At 41.6% G+C, this 20714-nt stretch overlaps 2 protein-coding genes across 6 annotated transcripts in view; one reads left to right on the top strand and one right to left on the bottom strand.

The window, feature by feature from the left end:
* Nucleotides 1-4977, bottom strand: part of SPART (spartin) — an 89701-nt gene extending 84724 nt beyond the window's left edge. Inside the window, exon 1 of the mRNA XM_040448212.1 lies at nt 4812-4977. The gene's annotated coding sequence lies outside the window, so the exon portion shown is untranslated. The remainder of the gene's footprint in view (nt 1-4811) is intronic.
* A 256-nt stretch (nt 4978-5233) lies between these two features.
* CCNA1 (cyclin A1) lies at nt 5234-15002 on the top strand. Of its 5 annotated transcripts, none has more exons than XM_040448215.1 (9): nt 5234-5346; nt 6577-6765; nt 9897-10143; nt 10330-10454; nt 10877-11100; nt 12175-12379; nt 13362-13475; nt 14316-14449; nt 14738-15002. In XM_040448215.1, exons 2-9 carry the CDS (start codon nt 6601-6603, stop codon nt 14787-14789), a joined length of 1266 nt encoding a protein of 421 aa, XP_040304149.1. In that variant the 5' UTR covers nt 5234-5346; nt 6577-6600; the 3' UTR covers nt 14790-15002. The 5 variants fall into 5 exon arrangements, with proteins under 5 accessions (XP_040304149.1, XP_040304152.1, XP_040304148.1 ...); XM_040448218.1 differs by lacking the exon at nt 5234-5346 and adding an exon at nt 5535-5743; XM_040448214.1 differs by lacking the exon at nt 5234-5346 and adding an exon at nt 5979-6079.
* Nucleotides 15003-20714: the final 5712 nt, after the last annotated feature.

Below are 20714 nucleotides of genomic sequence, written 5' to 3' on the forward strand. Positions count from 1 at the left end.
AAAATTAAGAGAAAAAAAAAAAACCCATACAGCCTTGTGAAAGCAATTTAAAGCAATGAATGTGTTTCTCCTCTTGTACACTTACATTATCTGTAGGCTCAGGGATTTAGGAATTCATCAAGGGAAAAGATATGACCACACGGTGGCAATAGCACACAATGAGCTCCATTTGAGAGGTTTGCATGTGGAAGGGAGAGGGGTGGATGGGAAAGTCTCTCCAACTACGAAACCTTCAGTGGCTTGGGGCCACCACCCAAAAGAGGAAGAAAGCAAGGGAACTCCAGGGGGAAAGAGGAATCAGAGATGGGAGGTTACATGTCTAGGTGATGTTACTCTGCAACATAAGGGTCAGATAGATGGAAGGACAGCAGTGACAAGGGCCTTTTATAATCCTAGGGTTTGTTTAGCTAAGGCTCTTCATATACAGAACACAATGCACTTCAGATGGATACAGTAGTTTTGACTGCTGACTAGAGAAAAGGCTCATCAATGATAATAAAACAATTTTGGCAATATGAACAAATAACTAAGCTGCCTCATTTAGTCAGAAAATATATCAAATGCCTAAAACAGAACACATATACATACATGCAGACAACTTTATGACTCATTGTTGCTATAGGAAAAGTTATATGAATTTGAGATTTCTTCTATCCAGATAGAATGTTCACAAGTGAGGACTATATAAATTCTTTAGGCTAAATAGTTCTGATTATAATCAAAATGGTATAATAGTTCTACGGCAAAGTTTGGATTTTTTCTTTTTTGTCTTTAGCATGGAAAATTTTGTTTTTCTAACAATCTAAGTTTGTAACTTTTTAAAGTTTTTACTTATTTTGAGAGAGAGTGCACACACACCTGCATACATGAGCAGGGGAGGGACAGAGAGATAGAGGGAGAGAGAGAATTCCAAGCAGGCTCCACAGGGTCAGCACAGAGCCCAATGCAGGGCTTGAACTCATGAACTGTAAGGTTCATGATCTGAAACCAAGAGCTGGAAGCTCAACCAACTGAGCCACCCAGGTGCGCTGCTAAGAATCTAAGTTTAGAAAGGGAACTAATGTCATTTGCTGTGATTACGGTTGATACTACTATAGATGAGCAATAAAAGGACTGAGGCAGTGCAAAACAAATTTTACAAATATTCTGTGATTTACTGACAATAGGATTGAATGAACAAAAATATTAATAGGCAGATAATATTAATGGCTGCTGACGTTAACACAGAATGAGCCTGTCCTCAGATACAGTATTTAGACAATAAGACACAGGCAGCTGACATGGAAATTCTATAACACTTTCAAATTAGGGACTGAGATAATTAGAGACAAATGTGAAACACAGGAAAACTATTTTATGGAATCTACTGTGTCACAAAATTGATGGTGCAATAATTGATTTGCAAAGAAAAACTGGTACAAATAGGATTATTAATGGAAAGAATATAACCAGTAAATGACAGTTAATTTTAAGGATGCAATGACTTCATATTAACTTGAGTTGTGAAATGAATTTTAGACCTATGAAAGATTGTGTAAAATCCAAGTTCTTGACTTCCTCTAATAAGAGATTTTCAGCAAAGATCTGGCAACTCAAAACTTTAAAAAATTATTTAAACTACAATGGCTCCATCATCCCATTGAAACTTATTTTTCCCTTGGTGTAGAATTTTGGAGAGGCTACTCCCTGAGAACTCAACTCTGCAGTCAGAGGTATCTGATTTTAATTGTGTACCTCTAGTTGAGCACATTATTAGGGACTGGGTCTTGGTAACTAAAGTCACTAGAACCTTCTTCCTCTTACCCAAGTTCTTGGGAGGTTGATTTCTTCATGAGATAGTTACTGTGGAGTCTGTCCCAGAGCCAGTAGAGACATACTTATGGGCTATTTTTGGACATCACAGTTTATTGCTCTCCTTTGGAAGGTACTGGATAAACACAGCTGAAAATTCTTGTTCTTTGGGCTCCCCCTTTCTAGGATATATGTAGACTATACCATCTGCCCTGCCATTTTTTTTTTTTTTTTTTTACTTTAATCATCTTTATTGTCAGATCTGGATGCTGCTTCCAAATCTCTACAGCATGTTTTATTCCTTTTCTCTAAGCTCCAAACGCTCCCTGTTTATATATCTATGTCCCCCACGGTGAAATAAATACTAATTATGCTTCACCATAACTACCTGTTTACCATCTCTCTGCCTGGAACAAAAAGCTCTTTGAGGGCAGGTATCATTTTTAATTGCTGTTCCATACCCAGTTACTGCCTGGTATAAAATGGATGCTCAAAAAATATTTGTGAAAGGAGTGAATGAATAGTAGACTTCGGCTAGTCTCGTGTATCCAAACTATTTTCCCTCAGAGAAAGCAACTTCACAAATTTTAAGGAAAATTCACCTCACCTGTTATGTATGAAGGGCTCCACTCTGCACCATCCAAGGATGCCTGCTTCCTAAGGTTATACATTTTGGACTACTTCTCAAACTGGGCTTCCTTGACCCTTTGGTCATCTTCCCCGGAATGATGTGGGCTAAAAGGTCACAAATTGCCCACCAGCCCCAACATCTGTCCCTCACCTCACTATTATAGCCATATTGTGAAATTAAATGTATCATGGCAAAGGTGGGTCTATGAATAGGCAACATATGTCTCTGAAAGGACATCTGTCCTTAAAAAAAAAAAAGGCTCTTCTACTTTTTCATATATTTTTCAGCCCTATGCAGAAAATCAACTTGATTTCATACAAATTAATGAAAACTGAAATGTTTGAACAGGAGGTTAATTACTAGCTACCATGAGCAAATGTGATAGAAGTAATAACAGCTTCTGGAATGCAAGGTAATTGCTGACAAACAGAAAAGATTGTAATTTGGAGGGGAGAGGAATTGATTTTAAAAGGACTGTTGGGTTTCCAAAATTCCTAGTGAAGAATTCAGCTGTCATCCTTATTATGGAAATTAATCCTATGTCAAAACTAGCTGAGTACTGAATACCAGGCAGAAATGCTGACCAGCTAATTTTTAAGCTAAGAAAAGTGTGGTATCAGTATGTAAGTTTCCCCAAGTCTTTTAGACATTAAAGATGTATTTACAGTTAAATGTACGGTTCACTTCTCAATATATTAACAAATATATAGTTCATGTAAAACATGCAGACACTTAAAATTGACTTAACTTTGAGTTCTAATTCTGATTTTGCTATAACAGCAAAATTGTAACTACACAGCTCACAAAAACCATATAATTTGTGAGAAAGTCTGTTCTATTCTCTCTGCTCCTATTTGTCTAAATTACAAGGCCAAGTTGTTTGTTTAAATTTTTAATGAAAATTGTGCTCTTATTTATCAGCTGTTTGTTTTTTATGCCATAAATCATTACTTGTTCAAATACTTACTGAAGATTTAGGTCAAGAAAGCCATAATATCGCACAAGTTATACAAATGTTTGGATTTATATGCCTACACATAAAAAATATATATAAATATCAGTTCACCTAAATTATTCCCCAATTCAAGATCTGACCAGAAGACTACCGTGATTTAATATGTAATTCTAAGCCAGCACAATAAAATCATAAGCCACGTGTCACTTCCCTTTGCCAAGTTTATCAAAGTGGAAACAGAGGATGGTAAGATGTAATGATAATAATATTTCATATGTATTAAGGCAGAATTAGGCTGCAGCTACTCACATGAGAAAAGGTAGGGGGAAAGGATTATGAAAATAATTCGAGGATTCCACCTTGTTACAAGTTATTTTCTTTATCTAACGGCAGTTTTCAGGCCCAGGACAGCTAAGAGACACTAGACACCTTAGTAGCCTGTCTTCTTGTCCTGACTAGATTAAGGTCACGGGTATACCCAACTTCAAAGAGCTGCCTCTGAAAGAGCCTAGCACTACCCTTTCCCTGCAAGCTCCAATCAGAAGAGAGGATCAAAACCACAGGCTGCCAGAACAAACACTGCACTGGCTCCTTTGTTTAGGAAGAAAGGCAAGGAGTGAGGTTTTTCGGTCAATTCTAAGAAACCAGAAGGGGGATACCTAAGGTCAGGTCACATGAGTGCAGGGAACTCTTGAATCTACCAAAGCAACCATCGTTCTAGGCAAGACTTGCTATCAACTACTCCCTCCCAGACAGAATTCATCGTATGAGGCCTTCAGTGTCCCCAGAAGTCACGACAGTGTCCCCAAGAGGGCAGAAAGGCTCTTTTCCTCCACCAGGTAGAGGTACCTTGCAAAGTGGACCATTTGGTCTCTGCTTGCATCTGACTCGTCCATTGCCACAATCAAGAGGTTACCAGGGATCCTGCTTTGCCTTCATTTTCAAAGACACAGGAATTCCAGGGTTCGAGGGGATTGCTGCCTCCCAATGGAGAGTGGGTGATAAACGTGATTAAAACTAGTTTCATACTAAGTAAGGGCAGTTTCCGTGCTCCTTTTGCACTGATTTCCAAGATGCTTTCCAACTTCCTCCACAGCTGACTGGATAAAATGCTTTCGTAGGCACTTTCGGTAGAATACTTCAATTTTCCTATTAAAATAATACATACCCAGCTCGCTAATGAAAACCACTTAAAAGATTTTTTTTTTTTTTTTGGTAAGATTAACCATCATTTCCATTCAAAATAAGGAGGAAGCCGTAATTAACCATTTCGTAAAGTGGTCATTTAAATGGCCTTTGGGGGTCTGCTTTAGAAATTTGGGACGCGTGTTTAAAATAAAAACAAAACAAGACGAAAGCAGTAACACTATGCAATATGTGTTTGGGTGTACACGCATTTTTATAAAATAATAATAAAGTTTAAGGTTATTTTACCTGTTTTGCCAGTCGCCAGTCACCTCTGCTGGGTGCCAGAGCTCCCCGGGTTCAAGGACCCTCTCCTCCCTTCCCGCGTGGCCAGGCCCCCTTCTCCCCATGTAAGGTCCTCTGCTTTCTCACTACCTGGCCATGGGCTTCCAGTTCAGGGATTTCTCTTCCCACGTGCCCAGGCCACCTGCCTAGCCCCCACTTCCGAGGCTCTCTCAACGTCCCAGGCCTCAGTGCTGCCACCTGTGTTCCTTCCTCTTCCTGGGCCGCTAGCTCGCTGTTCCTAGACCCGCTTCACGCAGTGCCTGCCGGAACCCGACTGGGAACACCTCTAAAGGGGACTGCGAACACCACTTGCGAACCTAAAACCCCAATCTCTCTCGCCCTGCCGGGTCTCATGCACCGGAACCGAGCCGGCCAGGTGCGGCCTCTGGTGCACAAGGATCCAAAATGACCGAAGGCAAGCCGCCACCATGGACTGGAGGCCCCGGCTGAAACCTGGGGCCAGCCCGCTGCTTCCCGGCCTCTCTCTGGGAGGACGTAGGTGTGTGAGCCAGGGACTGGGAGCGAGCCGCGCCCTCGGGCGGGCGCGGTCAGGGCGCCGCAGCCTGCGCAGCCCCGAGGGCCCCGCGTCGCTCTCCCGAGACAAGGTTCTCAGGAGCGGGCCGGGGAAAAGACGTTAGCGGGAGGAGTTAGCGGCTGTTGGAAGAACGGGTTCACGGAAACAGGCCCTTCCAAAGCCCTGGCCATCGCGGCGTGGGCCGCCTTCCTCCCTCCCAGGCCGGGGGCGCTGGCCCGAAGGGGCGCGTGTGCAGACCGCGACCGCCTGCCCTAGCACGCCCGGGCAGGGCGGTGCTGGGGCAGCTGGGGACCACCGCCCGTTGGCCCCGCCCGGCTCTGAACGCCCAGGGGTCGCGGCGCGTCCGCCCGAAGCGTGTCAGGTGAGGAGGTCGTCATGGCGATGCGGCCCCACAGCGCGCACGCCCGCTGCGGTTGGCATGGAAGCGGCCCCCGCGGGGCCCGGGAGCGCCGCTGATTGGCCGATTCAACAGACGCGGGGGAGGGGGGGTTGAAAGTAATTAGCGCTGAGCGCCCCGGCCGCTGCCGCTGGGAGGCCAGCGCCCCCGCTGGAATCTATTAACACCTCTGTCCCTCCCGCCCCCGCCCCGCCCCCGCCCCGCCCCCTCTGGCGGCCCCTCATTCCCAATCCTCGTGTGCATTTGCTAATTGTTCGAGATTTATATAAAGATATAGAGCTGAGAAGAGCAAGGCCCTCTGTGGGTTCCAAGCAGGTTTTGGGGCCTTCTATCTGGTGGAAGGAGGGCCGCGGAGGAGAACCCTGCTTGTCATTTGGGAAGGGGACGTACTTTCCCGCAGTGATGTATCCTGGGTCTTTTGTTTGCAGGGAGGTGGGGGGTGGTGCGGGATAAGATAAGCATAGCAGTCGGGAAAGACTCGAAGATTCGAGCTTGTGGTTTCAGACTCCCGATTAACGTGGCGTTTAGTATCCTGGCTCGGAGGTTTGTCAGGATTAATCTCCCTCCAGCCGTCACACCAGGTCTTGGAAGAAAGCCTTGAGAGATTCAAATCACTGTTTTGGTTCAAAGCAGCTTTGATCACTTCCATCGTGGCTCACGCTTTTCTTTTCAGCCCTAATAATTGTAGGGAAAATCATGTATCTTAGTGCTCTCCTTCCTAGATATTCACTGCATGCTTTGGAGCCCAAGGTGGAATAGGTTACTAACCGTTGGCTTGTCTGTTTCTCCTTCTCTAGCTGCACCCTGTGGAGACCGAGGGTATGCATTGCAGCGGCTCCAAAAGCGGAGTAGCCCTAGTTCCAGTGTCTCGAGGTCCTGATGGCTGTCAGATGGTAACCAGAGCCCAGCTTGGCCAGGATCCCCCACAAAGAACAGTGCTAGGGGTGCTAACTGAGAATGGACAGTACAGGAGGTCCTGTGGCCAGGTAATGACTGAGAACTGCTGTGGAAGCTGGTTGTTGAGAAGGGCTATTACATCATGGTGGGAGGTGGGTTTTTCTTGCAGTTTTACCAACAAATACCCATGAGTAGTCCAGACCTGGAATCTGGACAATAGGGACATTGATTTTGTTAAAGATCACTTTGGTCCCCTTTCCAACCAGAAATAGTGAATTATTTTATTATTTTTCTAATATCAAGGAAATAGCTCTAGGAACTGTTTGAATCTTTTAAGTATACGTAAAGCCATTTAAGCACTGGGCTAAGAGGAAATATTGATGCACCAAAATAAATTACGGAACTGGGGTTCCTCCAGATCAGAGTGGTGTTCAGACTGACATAGGTTGTGCCTGAGGCAATCCTGAAAAATCTTTGCTGTGTTCATTGGAGATGGTGTTAGAGTCCGGATGGGATAAGGCTGGGCGAAATTACTTCAAAAAGTGTGCCCTGCCATCTGCATCCTACTGTATGACTTATGTGTCCCTGATCTCATGCAAGGTGAACTCCCCCCCACTCCCCCAACATGTGCAGTATACCTTATGCCCTCTTGCCTCTTCTAGGATGTCATTCCAGCAACTCCTCTTTCTCTCCTCAGTCTTGTCTACTCGGTTAAACTCAAGCATACAAATATACTGTAATTTTTTTCCATCTTAACCTTTCAACTTCACAGCTCTTTGTAGTGACTACCCATTTTATAGCAATAATTCTTGAGTTTGTCTATCCTGCTAGACTATAAACTCCAAGAGGAGGAGGATTAGGATATCAGGTTCACTTGTTCTCTTTTGACTCAGTTCTTAGTCCTGTCCTTACTTGACTGATCTGGCAACATTTGACATAGTTGATTTTTCTTTATTTCTTGAGGTAATTTCTTCTCACTCCGCCTGGGGAACACCACTCTCTCCTTGTTGTCTACGTAGGTCATTGGCTGTTCAGCCCCAATATCCTGTTTCTTCTTTATCCAATCTCTAAAAGAATACTCAGGGCTTGGTATTTGATCTGAATCTGCAATGTACTCCCTAAGCAATCTCTCAAGCCTGTTAGCATTAAGTACCATCTATCTGTTGATGACGTATACTTTTATCTCTGGTCTGGACCTCTTAGCTATATTACAGGCTCACGTATTTAGTAGCCTACTTGACATCTTCTCTTGGACCATGTAATAGACATCTCAAATTTGTGCAAAACCAAACACTAACCCTAGCCCCAAATAACTGTTCCAAAAGTCTTCCTCATCTCAGTAAATGGAATATCCATCCTTCCTATTATTCAGCCCCAAAACCTTTGTCTTCTTTGACTCTTTTTCTCCCACCTCACATCAGATTTTCTGGGAAAATAATATTGGCTCCGTTTTAAAATGTCTGGAATCTCTTTACCTCTTAATCTTTACTGCTGTTAACACTGGTTCAGATCCCTCTTGTGTCTCACTGAGAATTTGCAACTTTCATAACTGGTCATCTTACTCATCTTACTTGTTCTCTGTACATATACACAGCCAGGGTGATTGTATTAAAACAAATCAGATGATACCACTCCTCTGCCCAGTGGCTTCTCCAGTGGCTTCCCACCTCTGAGTAGCAGACAGTCTTAAATGGTCTGTGGTAAGGCCTACCTGATCTGGCTTCTCTTTTCTTTCTGACTTTGTGACCTACACTACTCTCTTTCTCACCCTGCCCTTTGCTGCTCTTTGCTCTTTGTCTGCTCTTTGCTGTGTCTCTAAGACATACTTGAACATCCAGGCATTTACCCATGCTGTTCCCTCTGCTCAGAATGCACTTCCCCCCTCTATTTGTGTGACTTACTCCCTTACCTCATTCATATCTTTGCTCAGCTCTGTCCTCTTCATTAGGACCTTCCATGATCACACTGTTTAAAATGGCAAGGACTCTCTTTTTGCTGTGTTCTTCTCCTCCAAAGCACTTAACACTATCCAGTGTAATAGATCTTGTCTTATCTTTCCCTACCCTCTGAGCTAGAATATGAACTCCATGAGGGCAGACCTTCTTGAACATTTTGTTCACTGCTAAATTCTGGGCACCTAGAATAGTGTCTGGTACATAGTAGATGATCAGTAAATATTTATTTAATGAATATATGTCTCATCCCACATACATATATCTTTGAGCAAAAGTCAAACTTGCTAGTAACTTGGAATCATGGTTCTAGTAACTTATGATTTTGGTCCTTTATATATTCCGTTATTTCTTTTCTAGTACTATCTTAAGGAGTTTTTTTTTTTTTTTTTCTTACTAGAAATAAGCCAGATATTTAATTTGCTAGATATAAGGGAAAGTTATGGAAAACACATACTCACTTGAAAGTAGCCTCTAAAGGAAACACCAAGATTAATTATAAACAATAAAATGTTAATCCAGTAGCTAGACCTAACATTTTCATAAATATAACTCAGATTCATAAACCTTGCCCACCTACCCTGGTTCAGCTGCATTCAGGCCTTCCTGCATGACTCACGGTAACGTGCTTGTTCATGGAGGGTTTGTACACTGCAATGCTACAGGGATAAAGAAAAGGGATTGAGAGATAGATTTCCCCGAGGTAATTACATTACATTATGTCGTACAAAAGATTCTATGGCTTTGTAAGAGAAGTTAGTAGTATGAGTTTCTAAAATGATCATGTTTCTAAATAACAGGGTATAAAATGGGAACTTTAGAGGAGCTTACTGACTAAAAGCTATTTAAGGAGGAAGACTACAGGAACTCAGTGACTGTGCGTGAGAGCTTTGCTGGTACTTAGGAAATCCCATAAGGCTACAAGTATGAAAGGCAATTAACAATCCCCTTCTCCCCTTGTAATACCTATTTCATTTTGGAGGAAAGCTATGCTTTCCCTTTTTTCTATAATCTTGAGTCCCCTTTGATAAATATGTGAGGAAGATGACAAATTACAGGTAGCTCTTTTCCCAAATGTCAGATGTAGACAAAGATAAGGGAGAAGTCATACTTTCGAAGCTTCATTTTCTGAAATTAAATTGCAGACCTAGATATTTCAATTTAAGCCTCCTTTCATCTTCCCAGCCTCCTGGTTTGAGTCACACAGGCTTACATCACCTATACAATCTTTGGGGTGACCTCTGACAAAAAACTTAACTCTCTTCTAGGGGATTACAACAATCAGGTGTTTCTCTGGATCAGAAAATGTCTTCCCTCCAGCTGGAAAGAAAGTGCTCGCTGACTGCGGGGGCCAGGTGCCAGCCAAGCAAGGATTTGATATCTACATGGATGAGCCTGAGCAGGGGGACAGAGACAGCTGCACAGGGAGACAGGGGATGGCATTTGAGGATGTGTATGAGGTAGATACCACTACACTCCAGTCAGACCTTCACTTCCTGCTGGATTTTAGCACAGGTAATCTGACTCACCTAAGGCCGATGGTACCCCGTGTTCATAATTGCCTACAGCATTCAATAGCATGTAACTAGCAGGAGAAATCCATGAGGTAATGACTTATTTTCACAACTGCCTGTGGAGGGTTAGTGGTTGGAAGGAATTTTTAAATTCAATGTCTTACCTGATAATGTTGAACCCCCACAGTTTCCCCTATGCTGGTAGATTCATCTCTCCATTCCCAGTCTGAAGATGCATCAGATTTTGGTACAGATGTGATAAATGTGACTGAATATGCTGAAGAAATTCATCAGTACCTTAGAGAAGCTGAAGTGAGTTTTCCAAATTCTATTTCAGTTTCCAGCACCCAAAACATTTAATAATAAGATAGTTATAAACTCCTGGCCATAACCATTAGTGAAGAGCATTCTTATGACATCTAAACATAGGAAGATCTATGAAAAATAACAGTTGTGAGGCGAGTAGCAATTACCTGGACTATTTCTCCATGATTCAGAGGGGTTGTACATTAAGTATTTCACTCTTAGTAATAAGCCATATTGCTATTTCCACCCCTCCTTTTTTTTATTTGTTATCTAATTGGATTACATACTTTTTGCCATAGTAAAGATTTCTTTGGCTTTTGATCAGTGTCTTCTTAACCTTTGCTCATGAGTTTCTTTTTTGAAATAGCAACAGAGTGATCTTTATGATAGGGCAACGATTTGAGTGTCAAAACTCTTTTTCCACACAGATAAGACACAGGCCCAAAGCACACTACATGAGGAAGCAACCAGACATCACAGAAGGCATGCGAACAATTCTGGTGGACTGGCTGGTTGAGGTCGGTGAAGAGTATAAGCTTCGAGCAGAGACTCTCTACCTGGCCGTCAACTTCCTGGACAGGTTTCTTTCGTGCATGTCTGTTCTGAGAGGGAAATTGCAGCTCGTGGGAACGGCAGCTATTCTTCTGGCTTCGTAAGTGTTCTCTCAGCTTAATGTAAGACTGCAGCCTGTCAAAACGCTTGATTCTGTTTCCCTTTTATTGAGGAAATGCAGTGCTTTATAACTAAAGCTTACTCATACCTCCTTGATAAAGTATCATCATTTTTTGCAGTATTTACTGACAAACTGAATCTTAACACACTTTCACTCTTCAAATCGGGTATTTAAGATTTATAGCAACAAGGTCAGTATCATGACTGAGGCAGCCATCAGCTCAGATTCAAGATCCAATTTAACTTTTGCAGGGTGGTCTTTGGACTGCATTCTAATACAAAAATATTTTAGTTATATAAAAGATTTTGGTTATAGAAAAGCCATCTTCAGGATCTAGCAAATGGTAATAGCACAGTTTATTTGGTTACAATTTCAGCTTGTTCCTGTTACTATCAGTCATTCATAATAATAGCTCATTGTGTGCAAAAAAGAGCTGGCTTGTGGCTGAGCTGCCTTTAATTAAGTGACCTGTGGTGGATGGTAGTTTCTTCTATCTTTTTGTCTCAGATATTCTAGTTAATATGCCTAGAAACTTGCCAAAATTCCCCTACAGAAAGCAGAAACGAAAACAAAAGTTGGTAATAATGAAATTATATCATTATTTTATTCTTGGATACATAGCCTCATTTGCTAATTCATTAGGGAATTCTGAACATGATCTTTTTAAAGACCTAAGTTCTAAGGAATTTTTCTTCAACTATTGTGTTCAATATAACATTCTTTCCCACAAGATGAGTGAGTGAGGTCTCTAGAATTAAGACGAATTTATCTGTGTGTCTGTCATTCGGAATCTTTCAGCCTATCCGAGGCCAAAACCTAAAATCCTCAGTTAGAAATTGTTTCTGCTACTGTTCCTAGCGATAAGTACAACATTAATAGTCATGTTCTGGTTTTGGCACCAAGCCCTAATATTTTCCAGGCCAGTACCATTTAGTGATACTTAAGTGGGTGTCTGGATAAAAAGTAAAGAAGTCTGCGAGGGCCACACAAGAGGCATGGTGGTGAGAATGCAGGTTCCAAGCTTTACTTCCAAAAACTCTCTACCTTTCACAGGAAATATGAAGAAATATATCCACCTGAAGTAGACGAGTTTGTCTATATAACTGATGACACTTACACAAAACGACAACTGTTAAGGATGGAACACCTGCTCCTGAAAGTCCTAGCTTTTGATCTGACCGTGCCAACCACTAACCAGTTTCTCCTCCAGTACTTAAGGAGACAAGGAGTGTGCGTCAGGACTGAAAATTTGGCCAAGGTAGGCCACGTGACTTCCAGGAACTTGGGAGCCAAGGAGAGTAAAAAGTAGTCTTTCCTGATCATCCTTCAGTTCTTCCTTCTTTTTTAGTTCTTTGTCTTGGGCACAGAAAAACTCTTTAGGATTCAAGAGAGCTAATCTTAGGACCATGATTTGTGGTTCCAAGACATTATGGTTGATCACGTTTGGTAGGCATGGATTGTCTAATCACCCAACTCTTAAAGAAATTCAAGTTTGGAAGCTGTTCCCTTGTCGGATACAGACCACACGCGAGCAATACCTCTTCTTAGGTTTACAGAATGGGAACAAAGTAAATGCGGTTTCTATTTGGCTCTAATCTTATCCTGACGTATTAAGTGATGAAACATTATTTGGTCACCTGAGGTTATAGTACTTGAGTTGAAGGCACTGAAGTATTGATTTAGAAAACTTGCTTTCTAACCACGATACTATGAGCTAGTATATCCGGTATGTATATGCTATGCAAAAAGTAATATGGGTATGTGTAAGTTTCACAGTATGTTTCTTCTAATCTAACAAGTTCTCAGACGTACTGTTCTAGCCTCTGAACTGAATGCATTTGCCTGACAAATTAATAGCTTCAATATGGTTGTGTTTTTGCCATCGGCCAAAGACTCTTCCACACTAGTGGCCAGATCAGTGCTACTTTACCTGACTAGCATAAGTCTGTAGTACTAGTATAAGATAAGTTAATCTATCATATATAATGTGCAAGTGGACCAAATACTTGTATACTGACATTTACTACAACATAAATGTTATTCCGGTTATGGACAGACATAGCAATTATTAACTTGAATAATTAATAAAGTGAATAATTTTGAGCATCTGTTTTTGTCTGCTCATCATTAGATACAGGATGAACAGAGATAAGACAATTTTTTTCCCTTGACATTTCTAGGTTTACGTGTAACCTTAGTCACATTTCTAATTCCACTGGGATTTTCTCTCTTGTGCTTAGTATGTAGCAGAACTGAGTCTACTTGAAGCTGACCCATTCTTGAAATATCTTCCTTCATTGATAGCTGCAGCAGCATATTGCCTGGCAAACTATACTGTGAACAGGCACTTCTGGGTAAGATTCTACTTCTTTCTAGATGAGATTCAAGGCCTATGTAAAAATCTGTTCAGTAACTCCCAAGGCTTAGAGTGAGGGAGAGTTGGTTTAATAAGGAACTGGTTGTCTTGCCAGCAGATTCCAATATGCCACTGAGTCTTACAGGTCAGCCTTTATGACTTTGACTCAGTGACTTGGAGTAGAGATTGCAGGAAGTCAAGGAGATGGTGTTGGCATGCTTATTGAAAAGAAGCAGGCCTGGAAACCCCAATGCCCCCCTCATACAAGGTGAGCAAAAGTTGTTGACTTTTCCCCTCTGTGTAAAACAACCTGGATCCACTTAGGATGGTCAGAAGGTTGCAGCAAGTTTTCAAGGAAACAGGGCAGTTAGTATTGCCTGTCGGTCCAAGAAGAGGCAAGATTGAAAATGGATCCCTTGATTTGCTTCTGAAGGCTTCCTTTTGTGCTGAAAGAAGTGGCATGTCTACTTTTACTTTCTAGAATACTTATTTACTATCCTGCTTTTCACTAAGAATCTTTCATATTCTATGTAAATATGGTGTCTGGTAAGTAGAGGCTCTTTAGGGACCAGTAAAAATCCTGCTCATGAGGGAATAGGTCAAAGTAACTTGTCCCAAACCGAGCATTATAAATAATATAATATGAGCAAATTGAGAACTCTGACTGTTCTTCCTAATATTTTTTTTCTAAAGTCACTGAAGGAGGATTATGGTTTCTTTTGAGATGAATGTGGATACTTCCTAAGTGATCAATTTCCTTTCTTTCACAGTTTTATCTTCAGCTTTCTGATAATCTTATGAAGTTATATGATGCAGTTTTTTCTTTTGTCTTGATTAGCCAGAAACCCTGGCTGCATTTACAGGCTATTCATTAAATGAAATTGTGCCTTGCCTGAGTGAGCTACATAAAGCATGCCTCGATATACCCCATCGACCTCAGCAAGCAATTAGGGAGAAGTATAAGGCTTCAAAGTAAGTTTCTGAGATTTTCTTATCTGGGCTTACTGATTTAAAGCTTTAATAGGTTATAGGAATGTCAGAATTAAAAATAGAACAAGTCGGATCTCTAGTACTAGGCTTGCATGTTAAATCAGGGGAAATCAGTTGAGAGAGGTCCAGATGTATAATTTGTCAGCTTGTAGTACATACAGTCGGACAGCTTTCTTCCTTTCTGTTGAAACTACTTCTGTTCAATTACTGTTGAAAGTTTTCTGTGGCCCAAGATTTTACAACACTGAAATCCTTTGGGTCTCATTTCAGGTACATGCATGTGTCTCTTGTGGAACCACCCGCAGTTCTCCCTCTGCAATAAGTTTCCTACTGAAGCACTTTCAGAACTTAATCTCCAGATCAACAGAATTTGTCTTAACTTTTATAGGTTTCTGCAGGTTGGATCAACTAGTGTTGCTACAATATAGATGACATATTTTTAAAAATGTAATTGTATTTAGGTTCTCTTAGACTTTGGTAGCTTGTACTGTCATCTAACATTTTTTAAAGAATAAACAAAGAACTTGCCTTATGATCACGAGTTAGACTTATTTACTAATTAGGATGGCTGATGTACTTGCCTGGAGTTTTAGTGGGGAGCATTCTATTTTTTTTTTTTTAATATGAAATTTATTGTCAAATTGGTTTCCATACAACACCCAGTGCTCATCCCAAAAGGTGCCCTCCTCAATACCCATCACCCACCCTCTCCTCCCTCCCACCCCCCATCAACCCTCAGTTTGCTCTCAGTTCTCAACAGTCTCTTATGCTTTGGCTCTCTCCCACTCTAACCTCTTTTTTTTTTTTTTTCTTCCCCTCCCCCATGGGTTCCTGTTAAGTTTCTCAGGATCCACATAAGAGTGAAACCATATGGTATCTGTCTTTCTCTGTATGGCTTATTTCACTTAGCATCACACTCTCCAGTTCCATCCACGTTGCTACAAAAGGCCATATTTCATTTTTTCTCATTGCCACGTAGTATTCCATAGTGTATATAAACCACAATTTCTTTATCCATTCATCAGCTGATGGACATTTAGGCTCTTTCCATAATTTGGCTATTGTTGAGAGTGCTGCTATGAACATTGGGGTACAAGTGCCCCTATGCATCAGTACTCCTGTGTCCCTTGGATAAATTCCTAGCAGTGCTATTGCTGGGTCATAGGGTAGGTCTATTTTTAATTTTCTGAGGAACCTCCACACTGCTTTCCAGAGCGGCTGCACCAATTTGCATTCCCACCAACAGTGCAAGAGGGTTCCCGTTTCTCCACATCCTCTCCAGCATCTAGAGTCTCCTGATTTGTTCATTTTGGCCACTCTGACTGGCGTGAGGTGATATCTGAGTGTGGTTTTGATTTGTATTTCCCTGATAAGGAGCGACGCTGAACATCTTTTCATGTGCCTGTTGGCCATCCGGATGTCTTCTTTAGAGAAGTGTCTATTCATGTTTTCTGCCCATTTCTTCACTGGGTTATTTGCTTTTCGGGTGTGGAGTTTGGTGAGCTCTTTATAGATTTTGGAGACTAGCCCTTTGTCCGATATGTCATTTGCAAATATCTTTTCCCATTCCGTTGGTTGCCTTTTCGTTTTGTTGGTTGTTTCCTTTGCTGTGCAGAAGCTTTTTATCTTCATAAGGTCCCAGTAATTCACTTTTGCTTTTAATTCCCTTGCCTTTGGGGATGTGTCGAGTAAGAGATTGCTACGGCTGAGGTCAGAGAGGTCTTTTCCTGCTTTCTCCTCTAGGGTTTTGATGGTTTCCTGTCTCACATTCAGGTCCTTTATCCATTTTGAGTTTATTTTTGTGAATGGTGTGAGAAAGTGGTCTAGTTTCAACCTTCTGCATGTTGCTGTCCAGTTCTCCCAGCACCATTTGTTAAAGAGACTGTCTTTTTTCCATTGGATGTTCTTTCCTGCTTTGTCAAAGATGAGTTGGCCATATGTTTGTGGGTCTAGTTCTGGGGTTTCTATTCTATTCCATTGGTCTATGTGTCTGTTTTTGTGCCAATACCATGCTGTCTTGATGATGACAGCTTTGTAGTAGAGGCTAAAGTCTGGGATTGTGATGCCTCCTGCTTTGGTCTTCTTCTTCAAAATTACTTTGGCTATTCGGGGCCTTTTGTGGTTCCATATGAATTTTAGGATTGCTTGTTCTAGTTTCGAGAAGAATGCTGGTGCAATTTTGATTGGGATTGCATTGAATGTGTAGATAGCTTTGGGTAGTATTGACATTTTGACAATATTTATTCTTCCAATCCATGAGCAGGGAATGTCTTTCCATTTCTTTAAATCTTCTTCAATTACCTTCATAAGCTTTCTATAGTTTTCAGCATACAGATCCTTTACATCTTTGGTTAGATTTATTCCTAGGTATTTTATGCTTCTTGGTGCAATTGTGAATGGGATCAGTTTCCTTATTTGTCTTTCTGTTGCTTCATTGTTAGTGTATAAGAATGCAACTAATTTCTGTACATTGATTTTGTATCCTGCAACTTTGCTGAATTCATGTATCAGTTCTAGCAGACTTTTGGTGGAGTCTGTCGGATTTTCCATGTATAATATCATGTCATCTGCAAAAAGCGAAAGCTTGACTTCATCTTTGCCAATTTTGATGCCTTTGATTTCCTTTTGTTGTCTGATTGCTGATGCTAGAACTTCCAGCACTATGTTAAACAACAGCGGTGAGAGTGGGCATCCCTGTCGTGTTCCTGATCTCAGGGAAAAAGCTCTCAGTTTTTCCCAGTTGAGGATGATGTTAGCTGTGGGCTTTTCATAAATGGCTTTTATGATCTTTAAGTATGTTCCTTCTATCCCGACTTTCTCAAGGGTTTTTATTAAGAAAGGGTGCTGGATTTTGTCAAAGGCCTTTTCTGCATCGATTGACAGGATCATATGGTTTTTCTCTTTTTTTTTGTTAATGTGATGTATCACGTTGATTGATTTGCGAATGTTGAACCAGCCCTGCATCCCAGGAATGAATCCCACTTGATCATGGTGAATAATTCTTTTTATATGCCATTGAATTCAATTTGCTAGTATCTTATTGAGAATTTTGGCATCCATATTCATCAGGGATATTGGCCTGTAGTTCTCTTTTTTTACTGGGTCTCTGTCTGGTTTAGGAATCAAAGTAATACTGGCTTCATAGAATGAGTCTGGAAGTTTTCCTTCCCTTTCTATTTCTTGGAATAGCTTGAGAAGGATAGGTATTATCTCTGCTTTAAACGTCTGGTAGAACTCCCCTGGGAAGCCATCTGGTCCTGGACTCTTATTTGTTGGGAGATTTTTGATAACCGATTCAATTTCTTCGCTGGTGATGGGTCTGTTCAAGCTTTCTATTTCCTCCTGATTGAGTTTTGGAAGAGTGTGGGTGTTCAGGAATTTGTCCATTTCTTCCAGGTTGTCCAATTTGTTGGCATATAATTTTTCATAGTATTCCCTGATAATTGTTTGTATCTCTGAGGGATTGGTTGTAATCATTCCATTTTCATTCATGATTTTATCTATTTGGGTCATCTCCCTTTTCTTTTTGAGAAGCCTGGCTAGAGGTTTGTCAATTTTGTTTCTTTTTTCAAAAAACCAACTCTTGGTTTCGTTGATCTGCTCTACAGTTTTTTTAGATTCTATATTGTTTATTTCTGCTCTGATCTTTATTATTTCTCTTCTTCTGCTGGGTTTAGGCTGCCTTTGCTGTTCTGCTTCTATTTCCTTTAGGTGTGCTGTTAGATTTTGTATTTGGGATTTTTCTTGTTTCTTGAGATAGGCCTGGATTGCAATGTATTTTCCTCTCAAGACTGCCTTCGCTGCGTCCCAAAGCGTTTGGATTGTTGTATTTTCATTTTCGTTTGTTTCCATATATTTTTTAATTTCTTCTCGAATTGCCTGGTTGACCCACTCATTCGTTAGTAGGGTGTTCTTTAACCTCCATGCTTTTGGAGGTTTTCCAGACTTTTTTCTGTGGTTGATTTCAGGCTTCATAGCATTGTGATCTGAAAGTATGCATGGTATGATTTCAATTCTTGTAAACTTATGAAGGGCTGTTTTGTGACCCAGTATATGACCTATCTTGGAGAATGTTCCATGTGCACTCGAGAAGAAAGTATATTCTGTTGCTTTGGGATGCAGAGTTCTAAATATATCTGTCAAGTCCATCTGATCCAATGTCTCATTCAGGGCCCTTGTTTCTTTATTGACCGTGTGTCTGGATGATCTATCCATTTCTGTAAGTGGGGTGTTAAAGTCCCCTGCAATTACCACATTCTTATCAATAAGGTTGCTTATGTTGATAAGTAATTGTTTTATATATTTGGGCGCTCCGGTATTCGGCGCATAGACATTTATAATTGTTAGCTCTTCCTGATGGATAGACCCTGTCACTATTATATAATGTCCTTCTTCATCTCTTGTTACAGCCTTTAATTTAAAGTCTAGTTTGTCTGATATAAGTATGGCTACTCCAGCTTTCTTTTGGCTTCCATTAGCATGATAAATAGTTCTCCATCCCCCCACTCTCAATCTAAAGGTGTCCTCAGGTCTAAAATGAGTCTCTTGTAGACAGCAAATAGATGGGTCTTGTTTTTTTATCCATTCTGATACCCTATGTCTTTTGGTTGGTGCATTTAATCCATTTACATTCAGTGTTATTATAGAAAGATATGGGTTTAGAGTCATTGTGATGTCTGTATGTTTTATGCTTGTAGTGATGTCTCTGATACTTTTTCTCACAGGGTCCCCCTTAGGATCTCTTGTAGGGCTGGTTTAGTGGTGACAAATTCCTTCAGTTTTTGTTTGTTTGGGAAGACCTTTATCTCTCCTTCTATTCTAAATGACAGGCTTGCTGGATAAAGGATTCTCGGCTGCCTATTTTTTCTGTCTAGCACACTGAAAATCTCGTGCCAACTCTTTCTGGCCTGCCAAGTTTCAAAAGAGAGATCAGTCACGAGTCTTATAGGTCTCCCTTTATATGTGAGGGCACGTTTACCCCTTGCTGCTTTCAGAATTTTCTCTTTATCCTTGTATTTTGCCAGTTTCACTATGATATGTCGTGCAGAAGATCGATTCAAGTTACGTCTGAAGGGAGTTCTCTGTGCCTCTTGGATTTCAATGTCTTTTTCCTTCCCCAGTTCAGGGAAGTTCTCAGCTATTATTTCTTCAAGTACCCCTTCAGCACCTTTCCCTCTCTCTTCCTCCTCTGGGATACCAATTATGCGTATATTATTTCTTTTTAGTGTATCACTTAGTTCTCTAATTTTCCCCTCATACTCCTGGATTTTTTTATCTCTCTTTTTCTCAGCTTCCTCTTTTTCCATAACTTTATCTTCTAGTTCACCTATTCTCTCCTCTGCCTCTTCAATCCGAGCTGTGGTGGTTTCCATTTTGTTATGCATTTCATTTAAAGCGTTTTTCAGCTCCTCGTGACTGTTCCTTAGTCCCTTGATCTCTGTAGCAAGAGATTCTCTGCTGTCAGCTATACTGTTTTCAAGCCCAGCGATTAATTTTATGACTATTATTCTAAATTCACTTTCTGTTATATTATTTAAATCCTTTTTGATCAGCTCATTAGCTGTTATTTCCTGGAGATTCTTCTGAGGGGAATTCTTCCGCTTGGTCATTTTGGATAGTCCCTGGTGTGGTGAGGACCTGCAGGGCACTTCCCCTGTGCTGTGGTGTATAACTGGAGTTGGTGGGCGGAGCCACAGTCAGACCTGATGTCTGCCCCCAGCCCACCGCTGGGGCCACAGTCAGACTGGTGCGTGCCTTCTCTTCCCCTCTCCTAGGGGCGGGATTCACTGTGGGGTGGGGTGGCCTGTCTGGGCTACTTGCACACTGCCAGGCTTGTGATGCTGGGGATCTGGCGTCTTAGCTGGGGTGGGTAGGCAAGGTGCACAGGGGCAGGAGGGGCAGGCTTAGCTTGCTTCTCCTTAGGTGATCCACTTCAGGAGGGGCCCTGTGGCAGCAGCAGGGAGTCAGATCCGCTGCCGGAGGTTTGGCTCCGCAGAAGCGCAGAGTTGGGTGTTTGCGCGGAGCGAGCAAGTTCCCTGGCAGGAACTGGTTCTCTTTGGGATTTTGGCTGGGGGATGGGCGGGGAAGATGGTGCTGGCGAGCGCCTTTTTTCCCCACCAAACTGAGCTCTGTCGTCCGGGGGCTCAGCAGCTTTCCTTCCCTTTGTCCTCCAGCCTTCCCGCTTTCTGAGCAGAGCTGTTAACTTATGACCTCCCAGCCGCTAAGTCGCGCTTGCTGTCGGAACACA

Source organism: Herpailurus yagouaroundi, unplaced genomic scaffold (assembly GCF_014898765.1).
Source record: "Herpailurus yagouaroundi ecotype Mexico unplaced genomic scaffold, PumYag 197, whole genome shotgun sequence".
Taxonomy (NCBI): Eukaryota; Metazoa; Chordata; class Mammalia; order Carnivora; family Felidae; genus Herpailurus; species Herpailurus yagouaroundi.

Bases quoted from the DNA above. Each gene is read 5' to 3' on its own strand.
- CCNA1 (XM_040448215.1), top strand. From the start codon at position 6,601: ATGCATTGCAGCGGCTCCAAAAGCGGAGTAGCCCTAGTTCCAGTGTCT. The intron at 12,380-13,361 runs GTAGGCCACGTG...TCTTGTGCTTAG, and splicing joins GGACTGAAAATTTGGCCAAG to TATGTAGCAGAACTGAGTCT. The intron at 14,450-14,737 runs GTAAGTTTCTGA...GTCTCATTTCAG, and splicing joins GAGAAGTATAAGGCTTCAAA to GTACATGCATGTGTCTCTTG.